The sequence below is a fragment of the Carlito syrichta genome, unplaced genomic scaffold (assembly GCF_000164805.1).
Source record: "Carlito syrichta isolate Samal-C Ts95f unplaced genomic scaffold, Tarsius_syrichta-2.0.1 Scaffold71963, whole genome shotgun sequence".
In the NCBI taxonomy this organism is placed as follows: Eukaryota; Metazoa; Chordata; class Mammalia; order Primates; family Tarsiidae; genus Carlito; species Carlito syrichta.
This window is the reverse complement of record NW_007016059.1, coordinates 331,600-355,258: the sequence shown is the minus strand read 5'-3', so window position 1 is coordinate 355,258 and position 23,659 is coordinate 331,600. Positions and strand designations below refer to the sequence as shown.

At 41.3% G+C, this 23,659-nt stretch overlaps 1 protein-coding gene across 9 annotated transcripts in view; it reads left to right on the top strand.

The window, feature by feature from the left end:
* The window catches only part of RAB9A (RAB9A, member RAS oncogene family), a 55,354-nt gene that overhangs the window by 17,634 nt on the left and 14,061 nt on the right, over nucleotides 1-23,659 (top strand). Inside the window, exons 2-3 of one of the 9 annotated variants that reach the window (XM_021709606.1) lie at nucleotides 9,006-9,098; nucleotides 23,537-23,598. The exons of 1 other annotated variant lie outside the window; for it this stretch is intronic. Coding sequence is in view for 1 of the 8 variants with exons in the window: in XM_021709603.1 (XP_021565278.1) it covers nucleotides 9,267-9,427 (161 nt within the window). In the remaining 7 variants the exon portion in view is untranslated. Of the gene's footprint in view, nucleotides 1-1,251; nucleotides 1,369-9,005; nucleotides 9,099-9,211; nucleotides 9,224-9,257; nucleotides 9,442-18,665; nucleotides 18,682-23,515; nucleotides 23,599-23,659 lie in introns of those variants that run through there. 7 more of the 9 variants (XM_021709603.1, XM_021709615.1, XM_021709612.1 and 4 more) reach the window with 7 other exon arrangements.

Here is a 23,659-nt window from a genome sequence, read left to right as displayed (position 1 = left end):
AGCGGCCACTGCACTCCAGTCTGGGCAACAGAGTGAGACTCCAACTCAAAAAAAAAGGCAAAAACAAAAAAACTCAAAAAGTAAGCCATATTTCACTAAGCAAAAGAACTGTACTGACCTTTAGTTAAAGCACATCTTTAACTGAATTTGCATAAATAATTTGACATTTATACCTGTCTTATTTATACTTCTTCAAACTTTTGTGTCAAGAATTATTTTTGATTAACCACATGCAAAACTTGACATTTTAAATGCAAAATACCCACTGTTATCTACAAGTTAAGGTCACAAGATATTATTCTTTAAGATAAAGGAAATAAGGATATTTTCCCCTAGTTTCTAATTTATTTGGTGAAGAAGAATTCAAATTTCATCACTGGAACCATCATGTTTTGTAAAAACAAAAGTTAGGAATTCTTAGAAGCTGGACCAACGTGTTCTCCCCTGTCTCCTCCCAAACACATAAACCTGTGGTATACAATTATTTTATAAAATATGTGGTATAAAATTATTTGAAGTATATGACTTGTTGAAAAGTAGTCTCTTCCTCACACAATTCCATTTTACCTCTAGAGTACAGAATTCTATACTTAAGCCCATCCTAGAAACTTTCTCTATTCTATCTCTCCTTTTTTTAGTCACTGCTTTATAGTACTTGTGAACATATTTTTCCCTTTAATTGTCCATCAAGATTCCTGTGCAGGTCTCAGTTATCTTTGTGGCCCTCAAAGCCCCAAGGTTTAACTCTGGGCTTGGTAGCTGTTTAATGCAATTTTGCAAAATAGATTTTTACTTAAAATTAGAGTGGCATTTCAGTGTGCACTCATATAAGTTTCAGTTGTATATAGCAACCCCACACTTTAGAAGCACTGCTTCTAACTTTAATGAATGGGATCAAATGTTACTATTGTTAATGTTTCAAGCCCAATCTCCTGAAAAATAATTTATTTCATTCATGTTATAGAATTTGAAACTTACCAGGTTAATAAAACAAAGCCCTGAATCATAACAGCTGTGTTAGATTGCATTATTGTACAAATATTTGATGATTCTCCCAATGGGATGATTCTAGGACACCACTCCAATCAGATCAGACTTTGCCATGTGACTTGCAGTGCCCCTCCCTTTATACATCACAACGTATGACTTGCTTTGGTTAATGATACATGGGGGGAAATGATGAATATTACTTCTGGGTAGAAGCGTTACCAGCCAGCAGGGGCTTGATTCTTGGTCTCTTTTCTCCCAACCAATGAGATCTACAATATATCAGAAAAAGACTGATCCATTAGCTCAGGTTCATCAGATTGGGGCCAGAAGCAAGATGACATGGATTGGAACAACAGCTGACCCATGATAGACACTAAAGTAAGAAACAAATCTTTGTTTTTATAAGCTACTGAGATTTTGGGGGGGTCATCTTTCCCCCACAGCATAGCTTAGCCTAAGCTGACAGATAACGTAAGTGTTAACAGCAATGCAATTTCACTTACCAGCATTTATATTATGAATCACCGTAAGCTTGGACTAGATAATCTATAAGATACATTCTAACCTTGTACCATTCAGGGTTTGTGGTTGCAAATAAAGACCTTAACTCCTAACTTAGAAAAGGAATTTATTGAGAAGATATTGGGCATCTCTTAGAGGCAAAGCTGGATTATTGAGATTGGACAGCGGGCAGGAGCCCAAGGGAATCCAGGAGGCTAGAGTCTCAGTAAAGGCCAGAACCTGAATGACTTGATTAAGATGCTGTCACTGTTAAGTAATGGATACTGCCACTGGCATCCTTGACACGAGCACCATTGGTGGTCACTAGATACTAGAGGCCACCACTACTTGTGCCAGAATGAACAATGAGCTAATTCAACGTCTCTGCATTGCTTGTCCAAGACTCAGATCTTCAAAGAGAGAATCTAATTGGCTAGTCTTGGGTCTTGTGCCTGCATTGTTGTTACCAGGGTACTGGAGGAGCAAGTATCTGTCCTTTGGGGCTTTTATAGTGAAAAGACTCACAAAATAGTTCCCTAAATGTCAGAAGGACCTTCAGATGCTAAGCAAATCCCATCCTCCGCAAATGACAATTATCTACCACAAACTTTTAGAAGATAAGCAAACTTTACAACTCTGAATCTGTATTTTTTACCAAGTTGTGCTTCCCTTTATGGTGGTAGAACATAAGCAGTGTAATATAAATGATTGCATTCTAATTGAAAATGTATGCGATGGATGGACATGTGCTAGTCCAGTGTTGTCCAATAGAATTTTCTGTGCTGATGGACATTTTCTATATTTACATTGCCCAGTGGGGTAGCCACTAGCCACATGTGCCTATTGAGCAGTGGAAATGAGGCTTATCTGACTAAGGAACTGAATTCTGAATGCTGCTTTGTTTTAATTGGTTTACATTGAAATTTATAAATAGCCACATGTGCCTAGTGGCTACTATATTTGACAGCACAGTTCTAGTCCACTCAGGCACCACATTATAAAGGTCTTCATGATGTCTGCATTTGATTTATTCCTAAGTGTTTTATAATTTTGTTACTGAAATTTGTATATTTTAATTGTTTTCTGTGTTCTGTTGGCTGTATAAATTGAATATTTTTATCTACCTTTTTATCTAGCCACCTTGTTAAACTCTTTTGATGATACATTTTCTATAGAGTGATTTGGATTTTCTAATCATATTGTCTGTGTTTAATACAGTTTTGTTACACCCTTTGCAATTCTCATGCTTTTTTTTCTTTTACTTTTCTGTGCTAATACTTCTTATGCAATGTTGAAGAGAATGGTCATAGCAGACATTCTTACCCGTATCCTGTTTTAAAAGGCATACTTACAGATTTCAGTCATTAAGAATGATGATTGGCATAGGTTGTTAGTAGGTATTCTTTTTTTTTTTTTTTAAGTTGGAGTCTCACTCCATTGCCCAGGCTGGAGTGCAGTGGCACACCCACAGCCACCCCAGCGTTGATCTGCTAGGCTCCGGCAAACCTTCTGCCTCAGCCTTCCAAGTAGCTGGAACCATGGGCGCGCGCTACCACGCCCAGCTAATTTTTGATTTATTGTAGAGATGAGGTCTCACCAAGTTGCCTGGGCTGGTCTCGAACCCGCAGGCTCAGGCAATCCACTCACCTCGGCCTCTCAAAGTGCTGGGATTACAGGCTGTGCCACCAAGCCCGGCGGTTAGTAGATATTCTTTATGAGGTTAAGGAACTTTCCTTCTATTCCCGGTTTGTTAAGAGATTGCTTATCACGAATGGGTGTTGTATTTAATTGATGAATGGTTTTCTTCATCTATTGAGTTGACTGCATTTTTTTTCCTTTAAGCTGTTAATGTTAAACTGCCTTTGCCTTTTTTTTTAACTTTTTTTTAACCTTTGCATTTTTGAGATACATCCAAATTCCTCTTGACAAATGAAATTGTATCATTTTGTTTACTCTTGATTATTCATCACTTTTTCCTGCCTCTTCTTGTGTCTAATAATTTTTATTGCACGCTAGACATAGTATACAAATGAAAGAAATGCTCCACATAATGTCTTCCACCAGTGAGAGTTCCCCCTTTCTTCTGTTAGGCAGCTAGGGTGAAAAATGTATCCCTTTAATTCAAACAAGGATTTCGATTAGGCTGAGCCTAGCTGCAGCTGTGGAGGTTGGATTATTTATGCCTATGTGGATGGAATGAGGGTAGGGAAGATGAGAGGATAAGAAGCTGGTTTTGTTAGGGTGATGGTGGTCTTTGTTCCTACACCAAAAAAATAAAGAAAGCTGTGAACCGGTGGTGGGTATTTAGACAGATGATAATGGGGAGGCTGGAAGAGGAACACTTCAATATTACTATCCTGAGCACAAATGGTTTTGGACATGTCTGTGTGAATTGGGGAGAGCTTATGTCTGAAAGAAATAGTTGCCAAGATAGCTGGATTTTTGTCTTGCACTAACCATTATAGACTAAGGCAAAGATTATATTGGGAGGCTTTATGAAGTACTTTTAAAGGTTGAAAATTGTTTCATAAGCTGGGCACAGTGGCTCACACCTGTAATCCTAGCACTTTGGAGGTTGAGGCGAGAGGATTGCCTGAGCCTAGGAGTTAGAGACCAGCCTGGGCAACTTGGCAAGACCTCATCTCTACAATAAATCAAGAAAATTAGCAGGGTATGGTTACACCCGCCTGTGGTTCCAGCTATTTGGAAGGCTGAGGTGGAAGGATCACCTGAGCCCAACGGGTTGAGGCTACAGTGGCCCTGAGTGTTCCACTGCACTTCAACCTGGGTGAAAGTGTGAGACTCTGACTCAAATTTTTAAAAATTGCTTCATTAAAAAATTTCCACTTATTGTTCAAAAGAATATTAGGACATGGAATCCAGAATTTAAATACAAGTTACCCAGAATCATACTGCCATAATAATTCAACTGTTTCAACTGTTTTGATTTTCCTTGCAGGTTTCCATTATTTTGTTTATAAACACTCATGTGCAAACACTTATAGAAATACACACAAATATAACATTGGTGTAAAATATTTTAGATGGTTTATTCTTGAGCCAAACTTGAGAACTTAAGCCCAGGTACATCTATCCTCAGGAGGTCCTGAGAAAGTGTGCCTGCTGCAGCCAAATGATGGCTTGATTATATACAGTTTTAGGGTGGCAAAAGTTACAAAAACCGAAAATCAATACATATGAGATTCTCATTGTTTTGGCCAGGGGAGGAGGAACATTTCCAAGCGGGGGCTTGCAGGTCATAGGTGGATTTAAAGATTTCTTTTGACTAGTAATATGTAGTCTTTATCAGCAGATAAGATTTGCTAGAACAAAGTGCGGAAAGGCTGTAGGTTTGTTGATATGTCCATGAAGTTAAGATGTTTTGCTGAGTTCTTATCAGTCGTGATTCCCCAAACCTCTTAGTTAGGAATTTGGGTAGAAGAAAAAGGTCAGATTTCATCCTCAGTAGTTTTTACATAATTGTAACTATTGTGTGTATGAGATTTTCCTTCTACTGCCTTTGAAGGTTAAGTTCAGTTTATAACTCACATTCGTCAGCAAATGAGCAAAGGGATTCAATTCCTCGCCTTATTCCTGAATTTTAATGATTGTTCCATTTTTGCCATTTTTAATCAACTTGGTTAAACTATGTTTAGAGTGTAGCAGCGAAAGCATAGCACTATCCAACATGTACATATTATTTTAAAGAGAACACAGTAGATCTTGTTATGGCTAGAGAAACCATTATTTCAGTTTTCACACCTATTAGGCAGATTTAGTAATAGTTTGCCCATTTTTCTTTATTTAGAAAGATTTACTGAAAGCTGCTATGTGCTAGATTTCTTGGTGAATTGTTCTTCACTCAAATTGTAGCGGTCTCCCCATGGCTGCCTACTCATCCTTAGGGTTTGGTATGTGTTATCTCTTCATTCCTGCCTTCTCTCATATCATCACCCTGTATGCCAGCCTACTTTACCTTGTATCTCTTCTTCAAGGCCCTCAATCCAATTTGTAACTACACATTTGTTTAGTTGCTTATTGAATCTCTTCCACTCTTCTCTAAGCTCTCTTAGGAAAGAGACTGAATCTATTTTAGTCTTCAAGGTAAGGTCATATGATATTTACCAAAAAAAAACTGATGATGGGGGCAAAAATGTGGAGGAAGGTGATCGTACTCGGAGAAGAGGGTGATGACTCGGGACACTCCCTGAATTGTTTATGTCTTGTATACCACTGTAGTATTCTCAGCACCTAGCACAGTGTGCAAATTCAGTATCTATTTGTTGAATAAATATTAACATGAATTGACTTTTCATTTCCTGCAAATCACCCAAGGGAAGGGAGTAAATATATGTCTATGCTACGGGCATTGGAGAGATTTGGGCTGGTGTAGTCGTTACCCACAAACTTGGAAGGTGTGAGTTGAGTTGCCTCCTGCCTTGTGAGGTCCCCTCCCTTCAGAGATGGACTGACAGAAGGAAGCATGGCAGTGGTTTTTTACTTCCAGGTTGTCATTCAAAATCGACCATTGGATAGAATTCATGGAACCCATGACTGAGGTCGTTGAGGGTCAGAATTTTCATTTGATCACATCAACCCTAGACTAGAAATTCTGAAATTTGCTCACTGATGATATGTAGATTAAGGATGATGCTTTTATTCATTTTTGCTTTAGAACTCCTTTTTAGGTGAAGTAGTGACGAAATCAGATTTCTGGTATTTCCTTATATATTGAAATTTTATCTGACTTTAAGGATCAGTATCAAAAGTTCTACATTAGTGCAAGAAACATGCTGACCCTACTTTCTAGACCAAGTGGACAAATGTGAAATTAGTTTAAAATATTGAAAGTTCATGTATTATATGAATATGTAAGAATATAAATAAATGCATTATTAAATATTTCAATATATATTGAAAAGTTATACATTATTAAAATGTTTCCTCAACCAAATTGGGATTTTTCCTTCATATACTATTTGGTAATGTTATTTTTGACCTAACATTATATATTGTTATCTATTTTCACTCTGACTTTAAAGCCAAATGTAATGATTTTTGAGTTACTTTTGTACATAGTGTATGCTTTTTTTTTCCTTTTTAGTACAGCTATACAAGATCTATGCAATATTGAGAACAAATCTCTTCTTTTGGCCAATGACTCGGTGAGGAAATATCAATTTTATTATTATTTAAGTATGTAATTTAGTGGTCCATTTGCCTACCATTGAGTTCTGCATTTTTCATTTGAAAAGTATAAACAATTTAATTATAGTCAGTATTTAGTGTACCCGAGTCTGGGGACCACTTACTTGTAGCTTTTCTTCAAAAATATCAGAGGTGAGTGCTTTTAGACTCCAGCTTGAAATGGGGTATTATAACTCCCAATCCTCATACTAATAAGTAGGTATCATTAAAGAAAATAACCATTAATGCATAGCAATTTTGACCTTTCTCTTCCATGAGTGATGCATTGATGTTTTCCGTATATAATAATTAAAATCTTAATTAGATAAAAGCAGTCAAACTAGGCCATTTCTTGAATGTTTTCCTCGAAGAACAAGTTTATGGAGTATAAGAGATTATGGAGTATGAGAGAGAGAGAGACAATCTATCCAACTTGTGTTAGTTTGCCAACCACACACATCCAAACAAAATCTCCCAAGCTTGCCTTTCAGAGAAGAATCTTTTTTTTTTTAATTTTGATTTTTATTATAAAGATGTGGGGTACATTTCGGGTTTAGGTATACAAACACTGATCATGCAGATACCCTTGTTGATGAGGTATGCCCTTTCCTCCCCTAGCAGTTTCTCTCAACTGCCAATCCCACCCCCTCTCCCCTGACCGTTTCCCACTACTGCCAATCCCTTTCTTACAGTATTATAATTGTTCAAGGTCCACTTATGAGTGAGAACATATGGAACTCTGTTCTTTGTTTCTATGATTAATTACTGAGTATGATCAATTCCAAAACCGTTTTGACCTTCTCTATTTATGCACTGACATACACATTAGGTTAAAAGGTGATTGGTGGAAGAGACCAGAATACACTAGCATTCTTAAATGTCAGTTGGCTAATATCCTAGTCAGTTATTTTAGAAAATGTACCTTTTTTGTATTCTTTCTTCAGGAGCTAACAAGAGCTATACTCAGATATGTTCGAATGCCTCCTTAATTTTGGAACAGTCTAAGAATCACTCATAGGACCTTCCTAGAACCTTTTTTTTGAAAGACTCTTGGATTTCTTAAGACTTACTTTAAGTAAAAATACAATAATTTCATAACTTGTTAATAGATGGTTGGTACTAGCAGCTGCGCAGGCAAGTTCCTATGCTATCACTCCTTGACTATGATTATGACATACAATTTTCACGTGGCATTTCCTTAATGACCCTGTGGATTGCTTGTTGCAATTTAGCCCAGTATACATGACACAACTTTTTTTCTGCTGAAAAATCAACTCTAACGTTCATATATGTTTTGTTGTGCAGTTTTAATTATTATGTCTTTTAAAACAAGATAACAAATATCTCTTCCTCTTCACTATTTTCAACAGATTTGTATTTTATAAACCTTTACTCATATTTCCCTGGGGAAATAATCTGCAGATAAAAAATACATTTTGTATAAGAAAAACTCATTTAAGCTCCAACTAAGAACTTAATCTTTTTTTTTTTTTTTTTGAGTCAGAGTCTCACTCCCTGGCCCAGGCTGGAGTGCAATGCATGCTCAAGGCCACCCCAGAGTCGACCTGCTGGGCTCTGGTGATCCTTCCGCCTTAGCCTTCCAAGTAATCCAGAACTACAGGGGTGTGCTACCACACCCGGCTAGTTTTTTTGATCTATTGTAGAGACGAGGTCTCACCAAGTTGCCCAGGCTGGTCTCGAACCCCTGGGCTCAGGCAATCCTCTCGCCTCAGCCTCCCAAAGTGCTGGGATTACAGACTTGAACCACCGCGCTCGCCGAACTTAATCTTTACTATGTATCATATGTTCACAAGTATTCTAAAATTATCTTTTATAACTTGTGAGAAATTCTCTCAAATATAACCTCTGTAGTGCTGAATCATTACCTGAAAATGACTCCCCAAAGATTATTTAAATTATTGTGGGCCCCAAAAATCATACAATGAGATATTTCTCTTGGAAAATAAACAAACTAAATCTACCTCACAAAATATCTTGACAGGTGACTAAGTCCCTCCCGCCTCCATGGTCCTATGTTATAGGACCCATGTGCTAACTCCATGTATAAAACGAGGCATTAAGAAGCTCTTCTCCAATATCACCTTTTGCTATTACTGCTTTATATTTAGAGAGAGAGGCAATATTTTAACAAGATTGAAATAAATTTTAAAAACTTAGTATAAAATATTACTGTTATTCCAAATACTACAACTGTTTTCATTTTCATCTACCCGTTCTTTGCACATTCGTTTTTAGCATTGTAATCACGACATCTTGTGATTGTGCGCATGAGATCTGTTTATTTCCACTTTACCTACACTTTTCAGAAAACTATTATTTCGAGCTCGCTTTCGCCGGGACGCGGGCGGAAAGACACGAGGAACAACCCACCGGAAGAAAACCGTGATTCGGCGAGAACAGTGAGTGTGTGGGTGAGGTCGAAGCGGACTCAACCTATAAGGCCCGCCCTCCACGGCTTCACCTCCTCTGGGTCTCGCTCCCCGGGTCTCGCTCCTGACGCCCCGCCTCCCTGGCCCCGCCCCGCCTCCCAGAGTCCCGCCCCGCCTCCCCGGCCCCGCCCCGTCGCCATGTTGTTCCCTCCGCGCTGGACAGGAGCAGCTGGAGCCAGAGCTGGGCAGCGCCACCGCCGCTGTCTCCTGTCTGCCGGGCGTCCAACCCTCTCTCTGTCCTTATTGCACCCAGACGGGCAGGCCAAGAGCTCCCGGGGCGTCCTCCGTGTGACCGCGAGGTGAACGGGACCCGGTACTCCCCTCGGGGCCGAGCGAGGACCGGATCGGGTCGCGAGGGCGTCTGGGTCCGAGGGGGCGGCCCGGGCCTCGGGCGGCTGGGGCGGGGTGCGCGCGGGGCTAGCGTGGGTCACAAGGCAGCCCTGGGAGGGGGACCGGTTTGTTCCCGTCTCCTGCTGACTGACGCAGGAGGAAAGATGGGTTCCCACACCCACACACTCGAGGAGAGGGACACACATCCACACGGGAACACACATACACTGGGGAGAGACACAAAAAAACCAAGACACTCGAGGGCAAGGGTACGCGCACATACACGTAATGTAGGTGAAACAAAGGCGTTCACACGACTTGATTTTGGCAACGTCTGAATTTCAACCTAGCTGAACGTTGCGCGATGTCTTAAGACCGACCACTCGGGTGAGGAGTTTGGAAGGTAAAGCCAATCCTAGGGACGACAGGGGGGCATTATCTGATTCAGACACTGGCTAAGGTTTCAGAATTGCGTTCCTTATTTTTTTCCAACTTACAAAAGGCAAGATGAGAATTTTAAGTGCTGACCAAATAGTTGGAGGTATTTTTTTTTTAAGTGATGACATATCCCGTGACCACTGTTCTTTTGAGGAGTATTTTCTGCTGGTTTCCAAATTGGCATGTGACCACTGTCTTTTCATAGAATTTTAGCGTCCTCATACAATCAATGGGCAGAATTTGATTTCTTTTTTTAAATGTATGTGTTTTTCCGTTTGTGGCACCATTGTAATGGAAAAATCCCTACATTGCCTGTTGTCTCATAAGCTGTCCAATGGAGCAAAACTAGAGATGAAGGAAATCCAGAACTGTTTAGCTATGAACTTTTTTTATTTTTTTGAGTTGGAGTCTCACCCTGTCGCCCAGGATGGAGTGTAGTGGCACGCTCACTGCTACCGCAGCCTCTACCTGCTGGGCTCAGGTGATCCTTCCTCCTCAGCCTTCCAAGTAGCTGGAACTACAGGCACGCACCATCACACCCAGCTAATTTTTGATTTATTGTAGAGACGAGGTCTCGCCAAGTTGCCCAGGCTAGTCTCGAACCCCTGGACTCAGGCAACCCTCTCGCCTTGGCTTCCCAAAGTGCTGGTATTACAGACTTGATCAACCACACCCGGCTTAGAAATGAACTTTTAAGACGCCTGCTTTTAGTTTTTCTTTTAGAAGCTTATGTTGCAGTTATCATCACTACTTCTCTAAACTTTAGTATGTTACTTAAATTCCTAAATTTAAGACAATGGTGTAGCAATCTGGTGCTTTCAATATTCTTGTGTACGTTGTAGTAAAGTCCTCATTTATACTAAAATGTTTCTGGTTTGGTGGCTTATTCGTTTTGGAGATTTTGTGGTTTGGTGTTATTATTTGGAATATTAGATAGGCAAAAACTAAGTTGAATATCATTGGCCTTGACTACAAGCTGGGTTTTGGAGACTAGGGAAATACTTTAGTGCTATTACCTCTTTTCCAGCGTTTTCTCTTTATCTTTCTCAACCACTTCTGTTTAGACTACAGCACTCTGGAGGGCTGCGGATAAGATCCTTTGGTTCTAGAAATTATTATTTTTTAACCTCCTCTCATTTCTTAATATTTATTGTGCACTCACCCTGGCAATAAATGTTCTGTGTAAATCTTGTACATATGTCATTTCATTTCATTCTCAGAGCATTTCTGTGGTAAGAGCTCCATCTTACAGATGAGGAATTTGCTGAGGCATAGGAAGGTTTGGTCTCTTTCCCAAGGTCACACAGGTAGTGAGGGGGCCAAGTGGTATTCAAAGCACGTCTGTGTGATTTTAGAGTCATTAGTTTCAACCAAGGTGGGCGTGGGCAATTCGTCTGGAGGCGTTTTTGAGTCACAGCTGGGGGCAGAGAGGTGCTGCTGACATCTAGTGGGTAGACACCAGGGATGCTGCTGAACATTGTATAACTTACAGGACAGGGCTCCACAATGAAGAGTTGTCTGGCCCAAAATGTCCCTAGTGTTGGGTTTGAGAAACCCTGCTTGGTTCTGACATCATCCTAGAACAGAATTCATTGCCTGCCTACTCAAGGACAGGCGTTCATTAAAACAAATAAAGGAAGAAAAAAACAGGGCCAGGTGCAGTGGCTCACTCCTGTAATCCCAAGCACTTTGGGAAACTGAAGCGGGAGAATCATTTGAGCCCAGGTGTTGGAGGCTACAGTAAGCAGTGATTGCACACTGTGAGGCCTGGGTGACAAGCAAGACCCTGACTCTAAAAATATATTTAAAAAAATAAAACAAAACAGCTCATACTGGGCAGAGAAGTATCTGTCTCATGGCGTTTACTGTGAGTGGATTTAGATGAAATGGTGAAAACTTGATGTATGCTTTATAGTTTTGTATGGTTAACCACGTGTGAATATTTACAAGAATCTAATTGAGAAGACATTCTTGTTGAGCATAAAAATATTCTTTAAATTTCACCTCGTTAGATAAGAGTTATGCATGCATTTTATCAATGGAATGCAGAAATAAGTGACGAAATTTTTAAAAATGACTTTTGCATAGTTTTCTTTCTGGTGTTTTCCAGTCTGTTTTCTTCATGTCTATCTAAGACCAGGCCTTTCAAAATATGGGGGGAGAACCAAAAAATTATTTATTAAAAATTGTATATTTATTCTTACATGTTTATATTTTAGTCACCTTCAAAGTACTCTCTGTTTGATGCAATAAACCTATTGAGATGCTTTTTCCACTGACCAAAACAGTTTTGAACTCATCAATTTTGATGCCTTTTAGTGCTTCTGCCCTTTTTAGTTTCACCTTTTTCATATCTGCAAAATTCTTCCTTTTGAGGACTTTTTTCATCCAAGGAAACAACAAAAAGTTGCTCGGGGTAGGATCTGGTGAATAGGGAGAATGGGGTGCTGGGTGTGGGGGGGTGGTCATGCTGTTTGGGGCCAAAAACTGCTGAACACTCAGTGTGGTGTGGGCAGGTATGCTTGTAAATCACCCATCATGAAATGGGCAAATGCGTTGAAAGAATCTCCAAAAAAAATTCACTGAAGCAGAATGCAGCCTTTCACAACTATGCCAGCTGGTACACTGATGCCAGTGGGTTCCTAGAACACTTACCTAGCAGGGGAATCCTGTACTACAAGGGGCTTGCTCTCCAAAAGGTAATTCCGTATTTTTTGTGGTCCCTCTCATATGTGCTGCTTCATTCTGGTGGCAGAACTGTTAGGTGAACTTTGTTTTGCTTTTGTTTTTGTTTTGAGTTGGAGTCTCACTCTGTCACACAGGCTGGAGTGCAGTGGTACAGTCATGGCTCACTGCAGCCTCGACCTCCTAAGGTAGTTCTTCTGCCTCAACCTCCTAGTAACTGGGACTACAGGCATATGCCACCATGCCGGGCTAATTTTTTAATTTTTCTGTAGAGATGCAATCTCACTGTGTTGGTCAGGCTGGTCTCATACTCCTGGGCTTAAGCGATACTCCTTCTGCCTCCCAAAGTTCTGGAATTACAGGCATGAGCCACCACACCCGGCCTCTTAGGTGAACTTTGGAAGGGAGTGGTTGAGAGGAACAATCAAAAAGGGTTGGATCTCATTTTAGGCGTTACTGCGAAAGTATTATTTATGTAGTCAACATAGTATCTTTTTGTTGGTAGCTTTGGTTTTTGACTCATGCTACTGCACAGCATATTCTTTGCTAATGAATAGATTTCTGTGCCTCTTATCAGGAGTTGTCTGCTGTGGGTGGGAGGATGCTGATTTATGCACCTCAAAATGTTTGTTAGTAGTGCATGGAATCTGCAAAAGCGATGTGTTTTATTGTGGTAAATGTCCAAAGAAGTTGATGCCAGAGTTATCTTTCTCGATCATTAGGTGGCTTGCTCCTCTGGCCAAGTTAGATCTTCACATTTCTTTTCTTTTTCTTGAGTTGGAGTCTCCATCAACTAGGCTAGAGTGCAGTGGCACGCTCACGGCCACCCCAGCGTCGACCTGCTGGGCTTCCAGCAATTCTTCTGCCTCAGCCTTTCAAGTAGCCGAAACTACAGGCGTGCACTACTGCGCCTGGCTAAATTTTTTATTTATTGTGGAGACAAGGTCTCGCCAAGTTGCCAGTGCAGATCTCGAACCCGCAGGTTTAGGCAATCTACTCACCTCGGCCTCCCAAAGTGCTGGGATTACAGGCTGAGCCACCGAGCCGGCCCTTCACATTTCTTTCTTGTTAAAATGAGACGATTGTAATTTATAATCTCTAGGAGATTATTAGCCTCCAACTAGTTATACCCAGCCAATTTGTTGGTTAAGCAGCTGGAGGAAATATACCAAATGGAAGTGTGTGTGTTTGGGCAATGCGTCTAACTTGAAAGCTATCTAAATAATAAATTTGTTAGTCAAAGCCAAGCATTAGAAAATAGGGCTTGTGACTAAGTAGATCATCAACAGAGAACATTCATTAAGGATTTTTTTTTTTTTTGGTGAGGAAGTGGGGGTGAACTCACAGAACGCCTCAGGGAGTTTGGTGGAAAGGTTTGATGCAAATGGAAGGTCAGGATATGGGAGGGAGGAGACCTGGAACCGCAGTCCCAGGCCCATGTTGCCAGGGAGCCTGGGGATGCCCGGGCTGGTTAGTAACTTGGAAGAGAAATCTTTGTTTTTCAACGTGCCTCTTGATACTATACATGTTGTGAAGTTGTGTGCTCTGGATTTCCACATTCTGAATTTTTTCATTACCTTTTGTTAATTTTTGACCATGGTGAATTCAGGTTTAGAATGCTGTTGCTTATCATGAAGATAGAGAGGATGACTAGGTGTGAATGAATGTGAGGTAACAGCTAGATCTGCATGGTCTGGGGAGAGACTGGGTGTGTATTTTGGAAGGAAGAGAGAAGTGAAACAGGCAGTCCAGGCTTCATATTCTGACTGCAAGAAAACCAGCTCATTGCAGTCTCCTGGAGTCTGTGGACACAGACTCCACTTTTGTCTTAGACTTGATGCATTCCAATTGTAAGCTGTTGTTTGACAGGGGGTGGAGAAACAGTATAGAACAACTCCATGCATTCATTCCTGACAGGAGATGGAGAAACAGTATAAAACAACTTGATACGTTCATTCTGTTGCCATATTCTTCATCCAAGTGTGAAGGATAGCAGCACAATATAAAGGAGCTGAACCACTACTGCATTTTAATTCCAAGTTCTTGTGAATTGGGTTAGGTTTTTGAGTGCAGAAGTTAGGGTAATTTCCAGGTTCATTTGCATAGAAGTGGCTGTGTTATCAATTTTGGGAAAAAAGTCTTAACAGACTTCTGTTTTTAAAACTCACTATACAGAACTCTAACAGATGGGAGTATTTGTACAGCTAGACAACAGCAGTTCATGCTAGTCTGTGCAGGTTCATGCCTGTGTATTTGATGAGATGAACATACCTGAAAATATATAAATGTGGTTGGAAGTCAGAACAGAACTGCTTGAGGACCACATGTTGATGAGTGCAGAGTGTTCTTTGGAATGAGTTCTACTATCCTTACATATAATGTTTAAAATAGTTGTTTTGGAGCAAACAGCTGCCACCCTCATAATCCATCTTAATTTGTGCCCAGTACTTGATTTTTTTTTTTTTTTTTTTGAGTTGGAGTCTCACTCTGTCACCCAGACTGGAGTACAGTGGCCGCTCCTGGTCACCGCAGCCTCAACCTGCTGGGCTCCGGTGATCCTTCCACCTCAGCCTTCCAAGTAGCCAGAACTACAGGCGTGTACTACCACACCCGGCTAAATTTTTTTTTTTTTGACTTATTGTAGAGATAAGGTCTCGCCAAGTTCCCCAGGCGGGTCTCGAACCCGCGGGCTCAGGCAATCCACTCACCTCAGCTTCCCAAAGTGGTGGGATTACAGGCTGAGCCACCAAGCCCGGCTAGTACTTGATTTTTTATCACAGCAGTCCTGGAAAAGCCAGCTTCACAAAGATGTGATGCCAGTGAAAGTTATGTGTAATCTAATGTTAAAACTGTGAACTCCTTGTAGCCTGGTACCCCACAAATGTCAAGTATCTGTGTTAACCTCAGAAATTTAAAACAGCCTGCCCTGCCCCTGTGAATTAGCTGTGACACTTTGGGGCCCCTCAGCACACAGTTTGGAATCTCAGGATTAGAAGTTAGTGTTTTCGGTTCTGGTTTATAGGCTGGTAGTCTTCGTGGTAAAGAGACATCAAAGGTATCAAAGTCAGTTTTAATTCTCCATCCCCTTCCAGTATTGGTACTAAGCTTTTTCCTTGTGCTATTCCCCAGAGCTATTCATGCAGTTTTGGGATGCTGCCCTTGCGGTCGCTGAGCTGAGGAGAGGGATGAACGGAGGAAGGAACCCGCAGTTCAGGTTTCCTATGCAGACCATCCCTGCCACCCCACTCTCCTCCTACTGTCCTTCTGGCTTCTTTTCCATTTTCTGCTACATATACTTCTTTAGGAAGTAGGTCGGCTGGGGTTGCAAAAGGGGGTGGGTCATGGGGGTCCACAACCTTTCAAGGGCCCCTCGAGCTTTCAGCCCCACCTGTCTGGAGAAGTCTTGAGAAGTGCCTGTGTGCTGCCCAGTTCTGTGGTGAGAATTGGCTTTCTCATCATTGGCTGCTTCTCACTGCATTAGGTTTCGTGGTCTTTTCACTCTGTCACTACTGGGCCATTGTTTTCTGCCTTCTACATTTTGTTGCTATCTTGAATCTACAATTGTTCCTTCTTGGTGTCTTTTTCGGGTTTGTACATTTTTTTAGTCTTTTTCTGTCATTTGGTGGGAGTGAAAATAACACATGCTTGACCTAGCGGTTTAATCAGACCTGAGGAAGTGATTTATTCTTTAGGAGCTTCTGTTTACTGATTTATAAAATGTGTGTGATAGTGTCCAACTTGCAGGTGATTTTACGATGCTGTATGCCAGGTCCCTCGTAGATATTCGGTAAATAATGGCTGCTAATCTTATTACAGCCATAGCATTTGTTATTTGAACAACCAAGACACTGGCAATAGATTGGGAGAGAAGTGGACACATTTCTTGTGTGGATGAATGAGGTGGATAAAAGAAGAGAAGAGATTTTGGAAATGGGGAAAATAATTTGCTTGGTTTTAGGTATATTGAATTTGAAATACCATCAGGATACAAGATGAACATTTATTCAAGGAGTTGAAAATTCTTGTCAAGCCCTGGCACATGAGGGTGGAGGCGGGCATTAGTTTAAGAATCAGTGGTTTATATAGCCTAGGAAGATATTGTTTGGGAAGAGATAAGAGGGTCCAGCTGTGTGAAATACCTTCCTCAAGAGCTTGTCGGGAAAGGGAAATGCCTAGGTTGAAGAAAGCAAGGGAGCTGATGGGAAGAGGAAGCAGAACTGATTGTCAGAGTAGTTTTGTGGACAATTACATAGGAAATGTTTTCAGGAGGGTCACTGCCACGCTGTTTGGACCTGAGAGAGGCAGTAATAAGTGGTGAGTCTAGCTAAGATGTCCCACCTGTGCCATTAGCTAGACGTGTGATCCTGTGTAAGACACTTTCCCAGTTGGGCCTCTCTTTCCTTATTTGTTTAAAAAAAAAAAGACTTGAGTGCCCTTCTAAGATTTTAGGTCATGTATATCCAGACAGATGGCTGACTATACCGGAGAGGCTTCATGGTCTATTAGCTGGGCCTATACTGGTCAGACTTAAGGGTGTTTTCTAGAAACTACACAATAAAGTCCTGAAGGAAGCACTTTTCCCTATATTCCCTTTAGGACTGCGTGTGTGTTAGGGCATTCAGATGAGGACTGAGAAGAAGCCATTGAATTGACTCTGGTGACTTTTGCTGACATTCAGGAGAGTTTGGGGGGGTTGGGAGCCCACGTGTGTAGTATAAGCTGAGTGGAGGGTTAATCAGACATGGAGGCAGATGGGGAAATGGGTAGTATTGGACAGAGTGAATCTGGGCTTGAAAAGCTTTTTGTGAGGAAAATCCTTTTCAGCATCTCTATAGGGACAAACTGGAGCATCACTGACAGAGATGTGACAGTTACAGCGGATAAACTGAACTTTGGCTCGTAATGTTTTTTTCTCATTTTGAGCTGGTGACAACTTCTCTGCAGAATGGTATTTTGGGAGCCTCTAATATAATTGAGTCCTGTATACCAGACATATAGTTGCCCCCTTTAAATATATTTTTTCTTGAAAAATCCTCAGTCTTCTTACTTAACTTCTAGTAGTCAAGAAGTTCTCTTTGCCCTGGCTCCATGTCTTGTGTGAGTTTGTCTAGAAGTTCAGCCCCATCCTTGTCTGCTCTAAATTACAGACCCCTGGTTTCTTATCTAACTGGAAAAGAGGCCTTCTCAGAACAAGTATTTGCTTAAGTGATAGCAGAACATTGCGGATCATATTTGATTTGTGTTTTTCTGCTTTAATATATTTCTGCTATGTCTGTTCAAATTTATTCCTTTCATAATTTTTCTTCCTGAAATACCCAGCTGTAATTTCCAGTGCTCTTGTGACTTTTGTCTGTTTCTTTGCATTTTAATTCTTTCTTCCACAGTGCAGTCTTAAACTATCCTTACTCCTTTCTTTATTGTCAAAAAGCATTGTAAGTGCCTTTTACAGGTAATTGCCTTATTACAGGTAGATTTATGTTTGGTCCTTAAAAATTTAAGCAAAACAAAAATAACAAAAATATCCTCACGTCTCAGGATTAGCAGTTTCCCACCAGTGAGGCTGTTCACTGAACCATCACAGTTTATGGTCAAAGTGTAATTTATAAAGTCTCATGGGTGAGGGCAAGAAAGGGGAAATAGTGATGCCAAGTAAAAACAAAAGGTTTTAAGTTGTTATGAGCTACACAAATGGGTCACACATAACATATGAATGATGCAGACATGTAGGAATTGCTTCCTGGGTCCAAACTCCTTTAAGACTCTGCTGAAACCTTTTCCACTCTTTCCAGAAAAACACTCAGGCATACAAGCTTCCTTCCATACTCTCATCCTTATTTCACAAGTGATTGTAGGGGATACATACATTTTCCCTCTGAAACTCTTTTATGGACTCCCAGTGAACCACACTCTAGGCCATCACTGTCTAGCACAGTAAGCCACTAGCCTCAAGGAACGATTTATTTTTATTTTATCTTTTAGTTGGAGTCTCACTCCATCACCCAGGCTGGAGTGCAGTGGCACCCTCACGGCCACCCCAGCGTCGACCTGCTAGGCTCAGGCGATTCTCCCGCCTCGGCCTTCCAAGTAGCCAGAACTACAGGTGAGCACTACCACGCCTGGCTAATTTTTTTTGATTTATTGTAGAGATGAGGTCTCGCCAAATTGCTCAGGCTATTCTTGAACCCATGGGCTCAGGCAGCAGTCCCCTCACCTCAGCCTCTCAACGTGCTAGGATTACAGGCTTGAGTCACCGTGCCCGGCCCCTCATGGAACAGTTTAAATTTAAACTAATTAAAATTAAATAAAATGAAAACTTCAGTTCCTCAGTTGGATAACCCACTTTCAAGTGCTCAGTAGCCACTTGTGGTTAGTGGCTACCATATGGGACAGCACAGATAATAGAACATTTCCATCATTGCAGAAAGCTCTGTTGGATCCTGTTGCACTATACTTTCATGGTGGCTTAAGAAGATTTAGTTTCTTACCTAAGTCTTTTTTTGCCCTCCCCACTTCCTCCCTTCCCACTCCCACTCACTCTGTTAATGATTAGCTAGCATGCCTAACTACAGAGGCACCTTGTTTTAAGTTAAATTGATGATTCATCTTCCAAAAACTTACTTGTTTAAATGAGTTCTTCATGGAAAGTGCTCTGACATAGTGATACTGTAGTTTGATGTATAGTTTTTTCCTTCTCTGGTTGCTTCTGTCCATGAGGTAATGCTCAGTGGTTGACTAGATATAACTAGATATTTTATTTCACCTAGCAAGCCTTGCCTCCACGTTGGTCTATTCCAACGTGTTTGCTGACAGTATTTTACTTAATTCCTTTTTTTGGTCAACTTCTTGCAGTAGAGCTAGTACCCATATTAGATGTTATGCTGTTCCTTGATTTACTCATCCTTTTCAGCATGACAGCCAGAAAGTCTTTAGAAACAAATAGTGGAACCAATTAGGCTCTTAAGTGAGACACACCTAAATTAAGATATGAGGACATAAATACAGCTGAAGTGAAAATAGACATAATTTCGAGATTACCCATGCTTTTGTTTCCCTGATTAATTTCTTTGAACCTCAGTTTCTCAAGCTATAAAATGAAATGAAGTAGTAAGTTCTAGGACATTCAGGGTGAATGCAAAAGGAACTTGTGAATTTGACCAAAAAAAAAAAATCTGTTCCTAACTGTAAACCAGGAGTGATAATTTGGATTCAGTTTTTGGAAGTGAGAACTAGTCAAGTGGTTATGGAATATGTGTTTCAAATCTAAAGTTTTCAGAAAGGCAGTTTACCAGTGAAGCCTGCTCTGCCTTTGGCAGATTATTAAGGAGTGTAGTTGTTTTTCAACATTTGCCAGCTCCCTGTTGCTGTCAGTTAGTACTTATTTTATTTTTTATTATATTTTGAGTCAGTGTCTCACTCTGTTGTCTAGGCTGGAGTGCAATAGCATGATCATGGCTTACTGTAGCCTCGAACTCCTGGATTCAAGGGATCCTCATGCCTCAGCCACCTGAGTAGTTGGAACTACTATCGTGCACACCACATCTGGCTAATTTTTGTTTGTTTGTTTGTTTGTTTTTTGTAGAGACGAGGTCTCACTATGTTGCCCAGGCTGGTCTTGAACTCCTGGCCTCAAGTGGTCCTTCTGCCTCAGCCTCCTAAAGTGCTGGGAATACAAGAGTGAGCCACCACACCTGTCAATAGTACTTATTCTTGATATTCTTTTTTTGTTTTGAGTCGGGGTCTCTCTCTGTTTCCCAAGCTGGAGTGCAACGGCACCATCATGGCTCACTGAAGCCTCGACCTCCTGGTCTCAGGAGTTACTGCCGCCTCAGTCTCCTGAGCAGATGGGACTACAGGCATGTGCCACCATGCCCAGCTAATTTTTTTGTAGAGACAAGATTTTGTAGACCTTAGGCTGGTCTCAGCCTCCTGGGCTCAAGCAGTCCTCTTGCCTTGGCCTCCCTAAATGCTGGAATTACAGGCGTGAGCCACTGCACCCAACCAGCACTTATTCTTAAGTGGGTTTTCTTGTTAGGCTTGTTCCTTCCCACATATTTTAATAGACCTCAAAAATAGAATGGGGGGAGAACTGATAGTGAAACAAGGAATTTTTTTTTTTTTTGAGTTGGAGTCTCACTCAGTCGCCCAGACTGGAGTGCAGTGGCGCTCCCGGCCACCGCAGCCTCGACATGCTGGGCTCCGGCGATCCTTCCGCCTCAACCTTCCAAGTAGCTGGAACTACAGGCGCGCGCTACCACGCCCCACTAATTTTTTATTTATTATAGAGATGAGGTCTCGCCAAGTTGCCCAGGCGGTTCTCGAACCCGCGGGCTCAGGCAATCCACTCACCTCAGCCTCCCAAAGGTGCGGGATTACAGGCTGAGCCACCGAGCCCAGCTGAAACAAAGAATTTAAGTGCAGAAATTACAGATATAATAATAATAGGATAGCAAGAATAAAGGAGGAAGTAATTTACCCTGTTCTCAATTTAGCGTTTATTTGCACTTACCATATGCAGAACATTGTACACAATGTGGCAGACCAAAAAAAGGGACAAATGAGTAGATGGCATCAGGTGTTGTGAGTCCCTCCCAAGGAGTTGACATAGTAATTAGGAGACATGTACACAACTGCAGGGGATTAGCACATAAGTAGAGAGCTGAAATTGAGGTGGCAGTGATGATGAGAGCAAAGACAAGAGAAAGATTGGGTTGCTGGGGCAGCCTTAGAAGGCTCTTTGCATGAGGTGATCTGAACTAGGCCTCTAGTAACTAAGATTTTAATAGCTGTTGAGGTAGGGAGGGCCTCCCAAGCCAGGATAATAGCCTGAGTGACGATGTGGACAGAAAATGCCGGTGATAGGTTTATCTAGCGACTTGTAGGGATGTAATTGTGACAGGCTTGTGAGGGTTGGATAGCTCTTTGAGAGAGAGAATGCTGAATCCTAACCACTAGAACACCAGAGATCTGCTGGATAACTCTTTGAATGCTGTGCTCAAAATTTTACATAATAAAATTAATGGAGAAATAAATGAGTTTAGTTACTTCTAAGAATGGAGGCAGAGTCTAACTTTAACCTATGAAAACACTCATATTTGAGATTTATGTTCTTGATGCTTTATGTTCTCCCTCTTGGTTTATTGTAGTGCATGGCTTTGGAAGCCAGCAAAGGGTTGGAGAAGGCTAGAGAAAAGGGTACTATGAGAAGCTATTCATGAGCAATTGATAGTGCAAGATAAACCTACACAATAGAAAAGTTGGGAAGATAGTGTTATAAGAAGGAAGAGTTGACATAAGATGCTCTTGTCTTTTGAATTTTGAGGTATCTGCTGAAAACATTCTTCATTTTCTTCCTGCCAGTGACCTGCATATCCAGCTTCCTATTCAGATTAGCATGCGCCGTATACTACATCTATTGGTGCCAACACATGGTATTGGCATCCTAGAGTAGTAGCTATTATACATGTATTTGATGTATTTAAAGGGACAAGAGATCATTTGCAACTCTAGTTGTGTAAGTCCAAATCTAGGATCATATTTCTAATTCTCAGGTGATCTAGATATGTATTTTTCACGTATTCACCCTTTTGAAGTATACAATTCACCCTTTTGAAGTAAACAATTTAGTGGTTTTTATAGTATATTTACAAAGTTGTGCAACCCATCGCCATTGCCTAATTCCAGAAGGTTTTCATTACCTCGAAAGAAACCCTGTGCTCCATTAGCAGTCACTGCTCATTTACGTCCCCCTGGCCAACCCCTGGCAGCCACAAATCTACTTTCTGTCTCTGTATTTGCCTATTCTGGACATTTATATAAATGGAATCATACAATATGTGGCCTTTTATGTCTAGCTTCTTAGCACACTGTATTTGAGGTTCCTTTACATTGCTGCGTTGCATGGATATATGCCACATTTTATTTATCCATTTAACAATTGAAGGACTTTTTTTTCTTTTTGGGGGGAAGGTGGTTTTAGAATAACATGAGCATGTATTTTTTCATATAGTCTAAAAAACTGACAACTCAGAGGGAAAGTATGGACATTTTTATAATTGTATAATGCGTGTCCACATAAAAATTTTTTTTAAAGAACAAGTTTCATTTTTATTAGACAGTAGGCATGTGGATTACAGAATTCCTTTAGAGGCATGCACAGGGGCTGTTGGGAACACAGGGGAAGGGGGTTCAGTTGGAGATGTCTGGTAGGGGTTTAGAAGGAGCCGAGACCTAACTGCATCTACAAGGGTAAAGAGTTAACCAGATAACAGGAGGGACTCAAAGGGAGGCAAGAGGAAGTATGAAGTCATATAGTAAAGATCTTACTGGGAGATCAAGTGTGGGATGTGACCACCTCACCTTTCCATCATAAGCCCAGCTGACACCGTCCATAGTAGAGAGGGGCCGTAATGGCACACACCTCAGCTCCACCCAGGGTCTTCCTCCTCTCTTCACCCACAGCTGTTCTTCCATTGCAGCCAGTTACCTTTCTGGACTCCATATCTGACCAGGTCACCCACTGTTGAAGCTATTTCAGTGGCTCTTTATTACTCCTAGGGTACAGATGGAAGTCCTTCCTATGACTTCCATGCTACTGCCTGCTACAGGGCCTCTCCCTCCAGTCCCATCTTTCTAGCACATGCTTCATGCTTCAACCTCCAGGTGCTCGGGCCTACCTTGGGTTCTCCTGATCCATGCCAGGGTCAGGCTTCCTTGGCAGACCCCTGGTGTTTTCCTGGTTCCAGCTCCCTCCTCTTTTCTCATCGTTTTCTCTGCCTCCTGCTGTGCTTAGGCTGTGGTTAAAGTTCCTCCCCCTGGGTCAAAATCCCTCTCCAGTGGACTCAGCCTTTGGAATGGCTGCATTCTCAGGACAGCATGTGGGTAAAATGATCACAGTGACATTACTTTGGAACACACCACACTGGAAACCAATGCACAGTTGTCTCTCATCAACACAGGGTAACCCAGCCTCATTTCCCCTGGCATTGGAAGTTACTGCTTTCTCCTTAACTGCAGCTTGGTGAGTGAAATAGTTGGCTTGTGTTACAGGATCATGTTGTATGCAAATTAAACCCACCCCC